We start from the raw sequence: 15,421 nt of genomic DNA, 5'->3' as shown, positions 1-15,421 counted from the left end.
CGTGCCTCATTCACAGCTTTGTCCCTAAAGAGTTTTCCAGCAGTGGCGTTCTTCAGCTTTGTGCAGCTTCAGCTAAGTGCTTTTCTTATGGCTGATGTATCTCGTCTGCTACAACCCAGCGAGTTTTTAATGGGCGCTCAGACAGGCTACAGCTGAAGACAACTTCACAATCCCCACCACCAGCGCAGCGGCTCTGGGTTTGGCTATTCAGTCCCGCTCCAGCCCCCACAGACAGAAAAAGAGAGTTATTGAGCCCAGGATGTGCAGAAGGCAGCCAGCCCGTGGCGGCTGCAGCAGGACCCTGAGCCTGGACCGCCGTACCTGGCCGTTTGGGAAGCTGTACGGGATCCAGCTCAGCACCAGTTCCTCAACTTTTGTGCTAGAGCTGGTCTGTGACCAGATGGGCTTGGAGCATGTGCTAAGCAAACTTTTGTCTGCCTGCAAAATACTCTGTGGATGTGGCCAGAGAGCCAGTTTATTCACAGAAATCAAAGCTCAGCTGCAAATACTTCAGCAAGACAGACAATAGAGCCTCTCATACTGTGGGAAAGAAATCACCAGCTACCAGCGGAGTTCAGCATTTACAGTGCTCAGTGCATGGCATCCACAGTTCAGATGCAATCGCATTCCTGCCCGGCTGGAACATCTGTTCTCCTCTCATTAGTCCTGGCCATGTTTTGTAACAGAAGAAACTGAGATTCCTGAACTTCAGTATTTGACCTGAGGCGTTATGAAAAGCCCTGGTTTTCCGAAGTGGAATTCATACGGAATCACCAGTCACTTCTAATAATGTTGGTCCCTGCTTAACATGCAGCTGTGAAAAAAAAAGCTTAGAAGTTTAATTCAAGTTCCAGCAAAGCCTGCTGAAGCACACACCGTAGGCTACGCACTGGGAATCCATCAGGACGACACTGAAATCCACCTGAAAAGTGGAATCGGTGCGAGTATCTGGAAATGCAACCGAGGTGAGATTCTGACCAGAGAATTCCTTCTCAAGCCTTCTGAACGTCCTCGGCATCCCCAAATCTTCCAGCAGTCACCCCACCACCTTCTCCGAACCAGATGGGAGGTACCAGGGAAGAACAAGCACACACCAAAGCAGCTCTTTGGATGGAACAAATCAACAGCACCTAATCATGGCTTTATAAATACCAAAAAATAACAAAGCAGGGTTTCTTTTGCAACAATCCAGATCACAGCTGGAGGGGCTGGTGAAGAAAATAGGTTGTGTGGTTGTGTATGGATCAGGACATAGCGACCATTACACTGTGAACCCTGTAACTTGGGACAACTCCTCATCACAGCCACCACACAATTAGGCTTTTACCTCTCCCAGCAAGTTAATTGCTTTTAACATTTAACATCCAATTGGGACAGCAACGTACCAGAGTTCAGTGAAGAATTCTGGACTCCGTCAGCTTTCAGACCCTGGTTCCTCCTTGCTGGCTGATGCAGGACGTCTTCACGAAAATACCACCCTGAACACATGCTGCAGCAATGAACATCACCACTCGGGCTTTTGGCGTCACACAGTTTCTAGGTACAGAAAGCGGCTCCCAAATCTTTAAGCTGAAACAGCACACTGGCTCAAGCCCAGATGTTAACACCTCTGCTCTCCCAATGCGCCTGGGCTACCTGAGGCTTCCTTCAAGCCGTGTCCCACCCGGGTACCCACTGCGCCGCTGGAGCCGGCGGCCGCCCGTGGTCTCCCAGGACAAGCTCCAGCACAGTCCGTCACTGCACACTGCAGTGGATTTGACCACAAAGCAATTTCAGTATTGAAAAAAATTAATTCAGAGCGGTTTGAACTAAGGATACTGAAAATGTTTCACCTGTCTAAAAATGTATTCTCCTAAAAGTTATACCACGAGCAAGGCGACCTCTTTTAACATCACCCTCCCCTCTGCTTTCACTTGTTTCCAGAAATGACACGGTACTGCTCTGCCACTGCTGTACGGGGGCTGAAACCAGGACCTTAACATCGTTCCGGGGTTTTAGCCAGTTGTTAAGCTTCTCTGGATCTATCCCAGTGGAAACACTGGTTAGAAATGAGCACAGACACAAGACCATGGTTTGAAATAAGTTACCTATATATTTATCACTGTACCTTCATGGCTGAAAGGTGCCTGAGGTGTAAGACCTCACACAGCTACCTGCCCGATTCGCACAACAGGTATAATGTGGAGGCAGGGATCTGTATATGAGCTGTAGCCTTAATTGTACCCCAGTAATAACAAGTCCTGACAGCAATGCCACAGGAAAGGGATGGAGACTGTCCATGAAGGTTCAGACATCATCTTAATTCCCCCTTCTCCCATTTTGGGGGCAATCGCAGAGAAATTCTGGGGGAAATCAGTAAGTGCAAGCACTTCGTGGTGAGCTTTTCTTTTGGGACCGTCTCTTGCGCTCCAGTATCCAGGAAATGTTCTGTATTTACTGAGTGCTCATCACCATGGTTTCGGAGCACAATAAGGCTCTATCGCCCTTCATACATCTGTGTTTCTGGGAATGCCTGGGCTTTGGGGAATTGCACGGGCCGACACAAAGGCACCGATTGTTCTGGAGGCAGAGGGACGAACCTGCCCTTTCCAAAGGAGAGGAAGCCAGCAGGAAAAGTCGCTATTGTGATCTGGATATAAAAAAACCCACAAACCCTATTGCATCATCAGTGCTGCCAGGTCATGATGGGGGTATGGCTGAGACACGGCACCTGCAGCACTGAGGGGATGGAGGGACCCTTGGCCAAGGCTCTGGCATCAGCTGCCTGCTAAACCATCCTAAACCCACCCTCAAACCACCAAGTGAACACTAACAGGGTGACATGCTGGACCCACATAGCTGGTGCATCACTTCTGAAGCTCCAGGTAGGAGCAGGGATCGAGATGAGCTTCTGCTCTCCCAGAATTTAATTTTCATTTCAACAAAAGCAATTTGCAGTGCTGAGACCCATGAGTTCTCATCAAGGACTTTCCTCAGCAGTAAGGACTGCCAAAGTAGTAGGAACCAAATTGTTGTCAGCTTAAGGACAGCCATCTGCTCAGCCTCTTCCCAGCTGCCATGCTCCAAATCAAAGAATGGATAACAACCACTTATGTTTCTCACCAAGCTCAATATGAAAAAATCTAGGAAGGAAAAAAAAGCCCAAACCAAAAAGCAAAAACCAAACAAACCAGGAAAGCAACACGGCAGGGATCTAACTGGGAACAGAGATGAAAGTAGAAGAAAAAGAAACTAGTTTTTGTTGTTTTTTTTTTTTTTTTTTAAACAATGTTTTTTAAAGAGTTCTATTGACATCTGCTTTGTAAATGCTCTGTCATTATTTATAACCTCAAGAGCACGGAATTGTCTCTGTAGTTACAACCATGCTACTCCCATATTTTGGCTTTGTTAGCAAAGAGCCAGCAGCATTTTTACTGGTGCTCTGGGAATAGAGATCTAACATTTCATACACAGTTTATTTAAAAGTGGACTAATTTAACATTCTTGATGGTTCCTTTTAGCACAACTGTTGCTAATTACCAGCTCCGGAATGATTTGTTAATCTGGGAGCAACAGTGGTTCCACAGCAGCATAAATACACCAAGGGAGAAAGGAAGGAGGGAGAAAGAGAAAAATACAAAAAGAGACACGGGAGAGGGTCAAGTTTTAGTGAACTAAAGCAAGTTAAGTGGCAGGTGGAGCCAGCAATGCAGAGTGGAAAGAACTCTGTGACGTGCAGCTGTAAGGGGGATAAACCTGGTCCCTGAGATGCAGAAAAAAACAGCGGCAGTTTTTAAAGCTGTGCAAACGTTGGGTTTGGTGGCATGGACAGGCAGCCGGCTTACAAGATGATCTGTGCTCCTCGGGACCAGGACAGGCACCAGCCTCCCACCAACCCCACGTGCCCGCGGCAGGGGGACACCCACAGCAGGGTGACCCACGGCAGGCCGACCCCCATGGCAGGGCAAGGCTGGAGTGGCAGCGAGTGCCCAGGCACCTCGTCCCAGGACACGACCTTGGGTTCTTTAATTGGTTCCAGGACACCGTGCGTGGAGGGACACAAACAAAAATTAAGCAAAGACGATCATAAAACATGACAAGCGGGTAGGAGGACTGAAGCCGGAGTCCTCAAAGGAAGAGCCCTTGAAATACTGGAGTTATGTTTGGAAGTGACAGCACCCAGCCAGTAACTCTGCACTATTGCACACAATTTGTCTTGGGGTTTTTCAGCAACAAAGAGGCACCGGAGCAGCTTCACTGCTCGTGGCCTCCCGTGTCCTATCCCTGCGGCTCCACGCTCTGGGCACAGCCACGGCCATCACCCTCCCCTGGCCCCAGGGGACCTGCCCTGCCCTGTCTCAAAATCCCCTTTCTCGCAGCAAAAGCCTTGAAGGCAAATTTTCCTAAAAGAAAAAAAAAAAACCTTTTAGGTAAGGAATTGTGTTATCTTTGACATTTCTAAATCATCAAAGCCATGCCATCGTTGGTACCAGGACAAGCAGGACTCCAACAGCCGTGGAAGGGGACTGAGCAGCCTCCCTCTGACCATGGCTTCCACGCTCGGATCACTTTGGTCTTTCACTGCATGTGTGAAAGGACTTGAAAGTTCAAAAAATTAATTCCAGACAAATATTAGTGAGGCCTCAAGTGGAAAGCACATCTTCCTTCTGGGAATTTATAGTTCATCCACTTTTATCTTCTGGAGGCTCTTTGGAGATCAAAGATTTGATCAACCTTCCCTTTGCAAAACTCACAAAGAAAATGGTGTTATCAGTACTGTGATGTGATTTTTAATTTTTTTTGATGATTCATTGCCCTTCTCTAAAAAGTGAGATACCTTCACGTAGGTCTAAAACAAGCAGCACAAGTTACAGAAGAAAGCTATTCTGCTTATTTATTGATTTTACGGCTGTTACAAGGTCAGTTCCTAGCCTGACAGCTTACACTTGTTAAATGCTGCCCTACCCAATAAAACCGCGATGGCCAAACACAAAGGAGCTGCTTGCCAATGGAACCTGCCTGGCTAACGCCACCAGGAAAACGACCTGTTGCTCTGGCAGTTGTCCCCATCTCCATTGCGCTACGGAGTCAAATCCCCTAATTTACAAAGAGATGTGTATAAGGGGTGGGAACGTGCTATGCTTCTGGAGTGACTCAGCCCTGATGCATTCAGGGAACATAAAGAAAATCTGGGAAAGGAATGCAAGTTATAAAAGTACGACACGTTTTCACCCAGGCACAAGGATGACGAGAAAAGCCCTCGTTAGCCCACCGACCTTCAGCAACCATTTCTCACTGTGCAGCGATTCTCTGCACATCTGGCAGCAGAAAGGCAGCACTTAGGCAGCCTAACAGCCTAGGCTAACAAACATCTGCCTGCAGCGCTCCATTTGCACTGCCTGCAGACAGTGGAAACTTGCTACTTACACAAGCGACTTGCGAAGACACTGGAATAGATTTCAAGGAGCTGGTGTGAAAGGATTTGGATCCTGCCTGAGCCATCTGAGCATCAGAGCGACACCAGCTCTAAAGATGATGGACCACATTTAGCTGGAATCACTCAGAGAGTCTGTACCAAATGCATCATGCTTGTCAGCGTTTCGGGGAGGAGCAATCCAGCGAGTTTCACGAAGCTCTTTCTTGGAGCTGAGCCACAGAGAAACGCTTTCCCACTGTGAAATTGTGAAGGCTTCAGGGAGATGGGAAACTCACAGAGCCAGGGACTGGAGAGGAAGACTAACGGCAGCCAGGAGGTCTGCAGTGCAGTCAGGACTTGGGCTTAGCAGGCATCAAGCCTGCTTGATGCTGACCACTGCTCCATTACCTCTTTCCCTGGCATCCAGTCCCCTTCTCTCTGTGTAGGAATGGACCTGTGCAGTAGGGAAGCGCGGGAGCTCTTCCAGGAGCTCGACACGGGGGGCAGTTCTCATGTCTCAGCGTGGCTGGAAAATCATGGAAAGACAGCATTGGAAATCAAATTCCTCATACCTAAAGCAGGCAGAGGATTCAAGCTGGGGGAAGGGTCTGAAAACTGAGTTAGTTCTAATTATTTTGGCATTTATTATTTAAGTTCTCAGCAAGTCTTCAGAGTGGTTTTGGTGCAACAAAGATGTCGCAGTATTGACTCTAAATTATGCTCTAACTAAGGACTCTGGTGCTGTTCTTAGAAGAACAGAAAAGATGACATTACATGACCTCAAGCACAAAATGCAATTTTAGCAGGGTTCAGTTTCCATTTTAAAGCATGCTTCATCGTCCAGGGGCTTTAGAGGGCACTTGCCGCATGAAGAGCCAGCTGCTTGGCACCACAGCTCCTGGAGAGCCCTGGGAACCGGCACCACATCCGCAGCGTCACACGCCACCAGCCACTCGAGAGATGTGCTCCTGGCTGCCTGCATCCCTGTCCCTTCCTGCAGCGCCCTCGGCTGCCGTGGCCCCGCTTGTGTGAGCCCCTCTGGCACCCAGCTTCCCACCGCTGTGCCTCACGCAGGGCAGGCACACCGTCACACACCACCTCCAAACCCAGCCTAAACCAGGTCTAATGTAGAGACCAGGTACAAGAGCAGGGCTTTGGCACCTGAGCCTAACGAAGCAGGACACGTGGAGGGTGCTGGGGACGGTGATGGCACAGGGAAGCAGCAGCTGGTGCCCTGCAGACCAGGAGGGCAGGCAGCACCGTCACGCCAGGGAGGTCCAGGGCTGTCACCCAGGAAGCCCCGACGCCCTTGGGGTTTGCATCGCACATCCTTGTTTTCATATTTATCAAATCACCAATAAATGATTTTGAATTTTTTGGTACCTTTCTGCTCTCTTAATACAAGCTCTGTACAACCTTGACTCCCTTTCACATGGGCTTTCAACCCTCCTGGGACTCCGTCGCGCTGCAGAGCCCCATTAGAGCAGTTACCGCTCCGCGACGCAGAAGTTCACAGCCATTTGTTCCACTATGAACAGCTACTTGATGATTTTAAGCAAAGACAAGTGTACAGAACAACAAATACAGGTATACAAGCACAAATTATAGCCTTAAATGAGCACAGAGCCTCACTGTCTGAGGAGTCAAGGATGAAATTACTAAGCAGCATTAATTTGCACAAAATCACTAGACCTACAGTTGCAGAAATCAGAACTACTGGAATTCCTCATCTGGAAGGCAATCAAAATCAGACAGAAACTATCAAAAGCCACAGGTGCCAGTTTTTTTCCTCCCCCACATACAGAACTCTGTACCGTGGCCATAACCACGACCCGAAAAAAAAAAAGTCAGTCTTCTGCTTCTGTGTGTGAAAATGAGAAGCACAGTGGGACTCACCATCTGGCCCTTCGCTGCCTTTACTCCTCTTATTTCGACGGACACGTCTACCTTCTTCTCCAACGTGCAGCTTTTCTTCGGGGTGAAAGAAGTTCAGCAAGGCCAGCTGGAAGAAGAAGGACAAGTTTAAGGACCTTTGGCAAGGATGGCTTAGCCGAGCGGAGGGATCGGATGCCAAATCCTCTCCATCAGGGAGAGCTCTGCTGAGCGGAGGGGGAGAGCCAAGGGATACATGAGATGGCAGCTCATGGATGCTCAGCTCATCCCAAGGGAAAACACAAGGAGCTGTGTCCCTCTGGAAGCAGTCTAAGACTTAGGAAAACTCTGCCTGAAGGGTTTTAGCAGGGAGAAGCATCCCTCCAGGGCACGGGGGGCTGCAGGGGCAAGGACAGAGGCGGTGTCAGGGGAGATCTATAGCTGGAAATAATCAAACACCCAAATGCCAATGCGATCATTTCTAATTATTCTCTGCAAAACTTGCTCAATCCTGGAGTTCTTTCACCAGTATTACTCACTGCCAGTAAGTTTTTCCTCTCTCAAGCTCTCTTCTGCAAGCCTCATTAGCTACTGAGATTCAAAGGTCTTCAGGGACCTTTAAATCCAATTCAGTACACCACATAAATTAACACTTTAAACCTAGAGCAAGTACATCTTTATAACATGATTTTTGCCAAGAGGCAAAAATTATATGTAGCGACCTCTTATTAATGAAAAAATAGTTGCTGCATTAAAAGCCCTTTGACAGTTATTAAATCAACATCCCTACCCAGAAACAGGAATTTTGGTTTAGAAACTTCACAAGTCCTCCCAGCTAGCCCAGGGCACAGCAGCTCATCACCAGTGGCATCTTCCCCAGCTATTTCCACTTCCTAAAATAAGGAACGTCACGAAAGATTAATTAGGGGCCAAACACCTTGTTCTGTGTGTTACCGCACCCACCAGCAACCAGGGCTGCTCTGGCCATGATGGGGTTTTCTTTACGCTGAAGAAACCCGATCACAGTTACTGAAGCCATAAATAACACAGCCAAGCCAAATCCAGCCTAAGACAAGAACCAGGAGGCTCCGAAAAGCATGACCAAAGGTTATCAAGCGCGTTACTGTTCTGAGAACAAAACCTGTGGCGTCAAAAGCATCTCTGAAATAGCAAAGCAGAATAAACTCCTCCCATGAATTGCTAGTTGAAAGAGTGGCTCGTTAAACTCCAGGCCATAAAGAACCCCTATCAGAAGTAATAATCACTGAAGGTCTCTTTGCTTTGGACGTGCCCCAGGGCTCTTGCCTCCCCTCTCCCACCCCTCAGAGCCCGCTCTGTGCACCAACACCTATTCCCGACTTATTTCCCATGCACACACACTCTTCTTCCAGAACAAGAGCATCCCATTCCTGCCTCCTATGGAGCAACCGCTGGATTTTACATTTGCATCTTGCTTTACTCCAGCAAGCCCCAATGCAGCCTCACGGGCGGGATTTGGGAACCCCCCGAAGCGTTTCTCAGACTCCCAAGCTGTTACTGTTTAATTTCGCCAGCACACAGGCAGGTCTGCATTGACTGCGATTCCGGGTGTTTTGTCATTGCAATGACGCCATGTCCAAAAGGACCCTGAAAATGCTGCGGGATGGCCTGGGACCAGCTCTCCGCATGCAGTTATATTTTTCAACACACCCAAAACGCAGTGACAAGTAAAAACCAGCAACTACCTACCTAAGGAAGGACTAATGGCAGTGTCAGATGAATCAAAGGCTCCCATTTACAAGTCCTAGTAAATGGAGAGAACAAGCTCCCTCTGCCCATCTTCGTTATCCTCCCGCATCCCACTGCGCTGACCCAGGCATGGAGCACAGGAGCAGGATGCTCCTGTGGATGCTGCCAGTACCTTCCCCTACACAACAAAGCAGGGCAAAGGATGAGCAAAAAGTGAATGTTTGGGGTTGGGCTTTTTTTTAAACCCCTTATTTAAATCAAGCTGAAACACTGTAGAACTAATTGAAGGGACAAACTGCATTATAATTCAGGTTAAAACTTCGATGAAATCATCAGCACTGCTTTTGAATGCTGTTATTACTTGGCTCTCTTATTTGAGCTTTACAAAACAGGACTAAATAAAAGCACTGAAAATGGAGCCCTGGGGAAGCAGCCTGGTAAGATGCAGCCTCCCACCCCAAACAACCCTCCTGGCTCCGGCCAAGTGGCACACGGGATGCTCCCAGCACTAAGGCTAAACCCAACATTTCTCATATTGAGCAGATTTTGTAAAGGCACAGCCCTAATTGTGTCAAAGCAAACAGGCTGCCTTGCCCTGCTATTGCAAATACAATTTTAACACAGCATCCACAGCACAATATTCAGCTCACCCCACGCCACCTCCTTCCCCACATCTGGGCACTGACGCGGATTGGTGATAAATACACCGATAAATACACTGATTTCTTTTCTTGCCAGGTGTAAGCTTCATCCTCGCATGCCACCCTCCTACCCACACTGGAAAGAAACAGAACTACTAGTGGGCTTGGAACAATTAGGAGTTTCATATGGAAAACCATAAGGATTTGAAAAGGATGGCACCCCCGATTCTCTCATTGATGGGTTTTATCGTTTTCAGTGAAACAATCAAAGTTACTCAAGAGACCTGAAAACTTTTCACGATCTGAACAAAATCCTTTCAGTTTAGTCTCAGAAGGGGAAATACAAAAGACTGATACAATGTGTTTATTTTCCTGGACAGTTAATCAAAATAACTTCTCTATTCACAAAACTAAGGGCTCTGCTTGCTTTGGTCAGCAGTGATAGTAATGTGAAACCTCTGTTTAAAAAAAAACAAACCCAAATAAAAACCAAACTCAAATTATGGCTACCAAAGCACATCCCCCAGCCACTGCACCCAGCCAGACCTTCCTCCTTCTCCTCCTCACACCATGGATACAGCAAGAGCCATTGGTGTGGTCCCAGCCCTCCCCTGCCACTTCCACAAAACCAATGCTGGAAAGCATCGAAATCAGGACCAAACCCTTTCCCCTGCCCTGTCCCCTTCACCGGGCTCCTCCTGAGCCCCTCCAGGCTCCGCTGCATCCCTCCGGAGCCAGAGACCCTTCCAGAAGCCACCTCTGCAGCGCTGCCACTGGGCAAGAAGGTGTCCCTGGAGCCTCCTCTTGTCCCAGTGGAAGAACCTCAGCTCTGCTACCCTGTTCTCACCCACGTTTTATTCTTACATCACACTGATTACTCAGCGAAACACTAAACATGGGCTAGAAGCAACCTACCTATTAAACTGTGTCTTCCTAATAAGACCAAGTCAGAAAGAGAAATGCCGGTGAGGGTGAATGACCCAAACACAACTTTTAATTAGAAAAAACGCAACGATGACAGCTTGTTGTGACCAGGCCAGCTACAAGCACACACTGCTTCGAGATCAACCCCCCGAAACCGAGCCTGAAACTCCCCACTCAGTCTGGTCTGGACACAACTGGTGCGAGCAAAGAGAGAGGAGCTTGTCCCAGGGACTACTGCCATTGCACTTTTACCAGCATTTAGCCATTTATTCTGAGAGGTCCATCCCCAGGTGGTGGGAGCTGCTGGGAGCACTGGGGAGCTCAGTGGCAGGGCGAGGGATGGCCACGCTGCCTGCTGGGGTGCAGCCCCAGGAATGCCCTGCTCAGCTGCCAGCTCCCGCGCTGATGAAGGTGACATTTCTCCCCGATGACTCAAAGGGGCCGTTGTTCCAGGGGCTGCAGCTGCAGGAGGTCGGGGGATGCTCGGCCGCTGGGTCAGCCTGTGAAGGGCCGTGCTGTCTGGCTGGGGACGTGGCTGGCACAGCTGTGCCGGTCGGAAGAGCAAGCGATGATTTTTCCACTCACCGCCCCCTGAGATACGATTAATGTATTCACTCACAGCTCTTGGACCCTGCAGCTTTGGGTCTGGACGTAAGGGTGCATGTTGTGGCTCAAACGAAATTCATCTACTCCCTGTTATGTGGTGTGGCTGCAACAAGGGAGAGGATTTGAAGAGAGGAATGAGCAGATGTTCGCCACCCATCCAGAAAAGTATGATGCAGCCACACAGACAGATGCAAAAGGAGAAATAACCTTCAGTGAAGTGCTGCTGGCTGGACACGAGCGCAGCATTCCGACACAGAGGTGGCTGAAAGCAACACTTCACATTCCCGGGAAACACACTGAGCAGTGAGGACGGCTTCTGCGGGCTCCCTGCCTGCGTGGGGGACAAAGCAGTGGGCTGGGCAGGAGTCTCAGTCCATCTGCTGCGGCCATTCCCATGGCTGAGTGCTTCCCAGCATTTTCAAAACACCCAGAAACGTTTTGCACAAGTATCAGTTGCATCGTTTTAGGAAAACATGGAGCAAACATGCTCGCAGGGCTCGAAGGAGCTCTGGCTCGCTGAGCTTGGGTGCCCCATGCTTGCCCCCCTCGTTGCGGCTCGTCGTTTGGATATGCAAGACCTGGAGCTTTGCCAGGTCTGGGAGATGAGATGCCGGAGCTGGCGGGGCGCACCGGGAAGCTGGGTGGCCCCAGCCCAGGGGATGCTGATGCTGTGCAGTGCCGGGCAGACACAGCTGGCCACACACCCTGCACCAGTACGGCAGCTGGGGCAGGGCAGGGCTTGGCTGGAGCGCCCCGGCTGTGGCACCCATCCCTCCCGTGGAGGTCTGGCAGAAATCATTGCCCTGGTTCACTGAAACTCCTCATCCTCAAAGTCAGGGAGAACTGATTCTCCCCGCCACTACATGTGCAGAGTGAGAGTATTTTTGAGGAGCCCAGCAAGCACATACCTGCTCCCCTTTTAAAAAGCAGTCTCATTTTTCTCTGTACAGCTACACAACAGCAACAGAAAAGTCTGGAACAATCACCATTCCCTCCTCCCCCAATCTAAAGCCCTCAGATTACCTTAATTTTAGAAACACCATGTAAACCCATTAAACTCCACACTCTTAATCAAGCAAATCACCATAGGATGCAAAAAGGTCACACAGCCAAGAGAGGCAAAATCCCAGGGGAAGCGGTACCTCAAAATAACCTGGGAAACAATAGTAAAGGCATGCCTCCCCAGAATGAAACAGCTCTACCTTGGGTACTCTCAGCAAAATAAAGAAAAACAAAGGCATGCATGCAAAAGCACTGATTTTCTCTACAGCCACAGGCAGAAACCACTCTGGAAATGCAGAACAAAGTCGTGCTGGGATGTTGAGGGAGCACAGTGGGAACCCCCAAAACAACGCAGCCTGCAGTCACCCCGAAACTCATCTGGCTTGTAAGGACGGATGTAGCACGCTCTACAGAAGTAAGAATAAAGAGAGGTGTGTGTGTTTATACATATACATTTTTTAAAAAATAATATTAAGGTACCATAATATAGGAAGCTTCCTTCAAGCTGTGAAACCCAAATGTGCCACAGTGTTACGGCTGGATGTACAAACCACATGCAATAAGGAAAACTATGCTGGGATGCTGAAATAACTGTTACGGTCTGCATATTTAATTGCATCCCCCTGCAAATTTAATTGCATCCCTCTGCAAATGCCCTAAATAATGCACACCCCTCAGAAACACTTTAGAGATACGAAGAGCCACTGGACACCAAGGGGATGTGTACTTCCCGTGGTCAAACAGCTTGAAAATGAGAGAAGTGGAAACATATAACCTGACCTATGCAATTATGTACTAAAGGTGTATTTTTTTCCTTATGCAAAGCCAAGTTGGTAGGAAGAACTAGTGTTGTCTTCCTGATTAACAGCAGAATTGGGAAAAGCACGCAAGTGTTCAGGTGCACAAGCCCTCTTCAGTGAAAAGTGCATTCTTGCAAGGCCTTTCAGAAAGTATCTATCACTAAACAAAACCCCAAAAGAATTCTCTGCATGCTGTGTTACGATGTTGGCTTCCAATTAATCATGAGAAAGCTAGACCAGCCAGCTTTAGATTTAATCAATAAAACCCACTCTCCTGCAGCACAATGTCTTAAAGCACCAGAGGAAAAGAAAAAAAAAAAAAAGTGCATGAAATCATCCCCTTGCATTATTGTTTAACGGTATTGTTAAAGTCGAATTCCCTCATCATTTGCAATTTTGGAGATCATTAGTGTGAGAAGAGTAATAACAAGACTCAGCTCTGCAGAAGCATTCTTTGCAAGCAATGCTGCTGGTTTTCTGGCGCTCTGAAGTTCAGCCATCGGAGGTTGCGGTTCAGAGCAGCAGCTACTTGAATATCAGCCCCATTGTCCTCCATCAGAAATTCGCCTCTGGTAACACGTGGTGCAAAAAAAAATTTAGTAGAATATTTATTTTCAAACAGACTAGAAAGAAGCTTGGGGAGTAGCTTTGCTTTATTGAAAAATAAAACCCATTCAACATATTTTAAGTCTTGTTTTTGTCATCATTATTTTTCCTCATAAAAATGCAAGAAGCGAAAGAGTGAACAATTCCCATTTCAACATGACAAAAATTTATACACGACGTCTTGTCTGCAAGACAAACCACAGCCCTGCACGCAAAACTCTTGTAACATGATATATACCGCGAGGCAGAACGGGGTCAGCGATAGCTATGGAGAGAGTCGAGATTATACTTTCTCTAAGCCGGAATTCTCCTAACCCATCTTTCTCACCCAGACCCGGTGGTTTCAGCCCAGCTCGCCTGCGTGCATCCTTTCCAGGGGTCTGGAGTACGTTACACACCGTCCTCCACCAACCCTTCCCTACACCAGCTTCTCTGCTGTATGAAAGCGCAGGTATGGTCCTCTCCTTCAAGACTGCCCATAACTCTTCTCGCCCCTACTGATTCACCTCTGCCATTGCTCCCCGGCATCCTCACCCCCCTCCGAGGTCTGCCACATCCCGGCTCTCACCAGTTGTTCATCCTGAAGCCCAAGGTCCCAGGGGCACAAACCATCAGCTTTGAGCAGACACAAAACGCACCATGATCCCTCCTCATTCTGATTTGCATGCAAGGATCCTCACTGAGCCTTCTAGACCCAACGGTGATCCCTCAAAAGCTTTTTTCCACCCAAAGCTATGAGGCAAAGCAATTCTATAATCTAGAGAATAAAAGTACCAGTGATGCTAAGGAGCTTATCCAAAGCTGGGCATCACCTCCATCAGAGGTCACCTCCACCCCATACTCACGAGGAGCTCTGGAATGAGTGACAGCTGAGGAGCCAAGCAAGTACCTGACCATTAGAAAACAGAAATGCCCTTGGTCTCCCCAGATGGAGGTGGATCAGGGAATGCTATGGACCAGTGGCACTGCACCAGCTGCTGCCAGTGGGCAGGATTGTCCATCTCGGTCAGTCTACGGCCCTTAACGTGCCTCCACTGCTTTGAAGAAGCAGATTTGAGATCCTTTCGATCTGCCGAGCATTTCTGTCCTTGGGTTGAAAAGCCTTTCCAAAGGGGACTGCGCAATCCCAGTTTTCAGAAGGCCAGTGAGTCACGCTCCCGGGTCTTCTAGGCACTGCGGTAACAGAAAATCATTAGAGAACAATAAAAGAGGAGGGAGCATATTTTCTTTAGTTTTTATTGGTATTTTAACTTCATTACCCAGGAAAGCCACAGTATTTTTCAGCACAGAACATTAAAACTGATTGCCAATTATCAGTTCAAGCCTCACTACAAAGCAACAAACCCAGCGCATTAATTGCCTTTGCAGGGTACAACGCAACTCTTAACTCTCCTTCAGAACCGAACCCCTCCCAGAACTTTCCTTGCCTTTCCTCCTTTTCATGCATTACAGAGCCTTTTGTAGTCCTGAATCTAGGGTAAGTCATCTTTTTGCATACTGCAGCCCCCCCCCCCCCCCCCCCCCAGTTACAGCTACCAAGCTTCTACTGCCAGAACTGATACCCTGCCCCAACGATGGGAAACCAGACCACAGGCTTTTTAAAATTTCGTTTGAACCTCAATAGTGAAATGCCTAGATCAAACCAACCCGCCAAATGCCACACTATTTTCCAGAAACAAGCCTATCTTTTAAACCAAAAGCATTTCCCCCCCCCCCACCAAAAAAACCTCAAAATCAGGAGCAGGTCACTCTCTTGACAACTACTACAGGTAGCAATTTCTGGCAACGCAGGCAGGAAAGGCAAGTCAAGGCTGTACATGGATTAAACTGCTTCTGAAACTGCCCAG

The 15,421-nt window shown here is 48.3% G+C and overlaps 1 protein-coding gene across 4 annotated transcripts in view; it reads right to left on the bottom strand.

Annotated features, from left to right (window-relative positions):
• Nucleotides 1–15,421, bottom strand: part of EDA (ectodysplasin A) — a 77,941-nt gene that overhangs the window by 21,618 nt on the left and 40,902 nt on the right. For all 4 annotated transcript variants that reach the window (XM_080366325.1, XM_080366326.1, XM_080366327.1 and 1 more), the window contains exon 2: nt 7,292–7,397. In XM_080366325.1, coding sequence (XP_080222451.1) covers nt 7,292–7,397 — 106 coding nt within the window. The remainder of the gene's footprint in view (nt 1–7,291; nt 7,398–15,421) is intronic.

This window comes from Falco punctatus (assembly GCF_963210335.1).
Source record: "Falco punctatus genome assembly, chromosome: 15".
NCBI lineage: Eukaryota > Metazoa > Chordata > Aves > Falconiformes > Falconidae > Falco > Falco punctatus.
The sequence above is the reverse complement of the archived record's forward strand: the minus strand, read 5'-3'. Positions and strand labels throughout refer to the sequence as shown.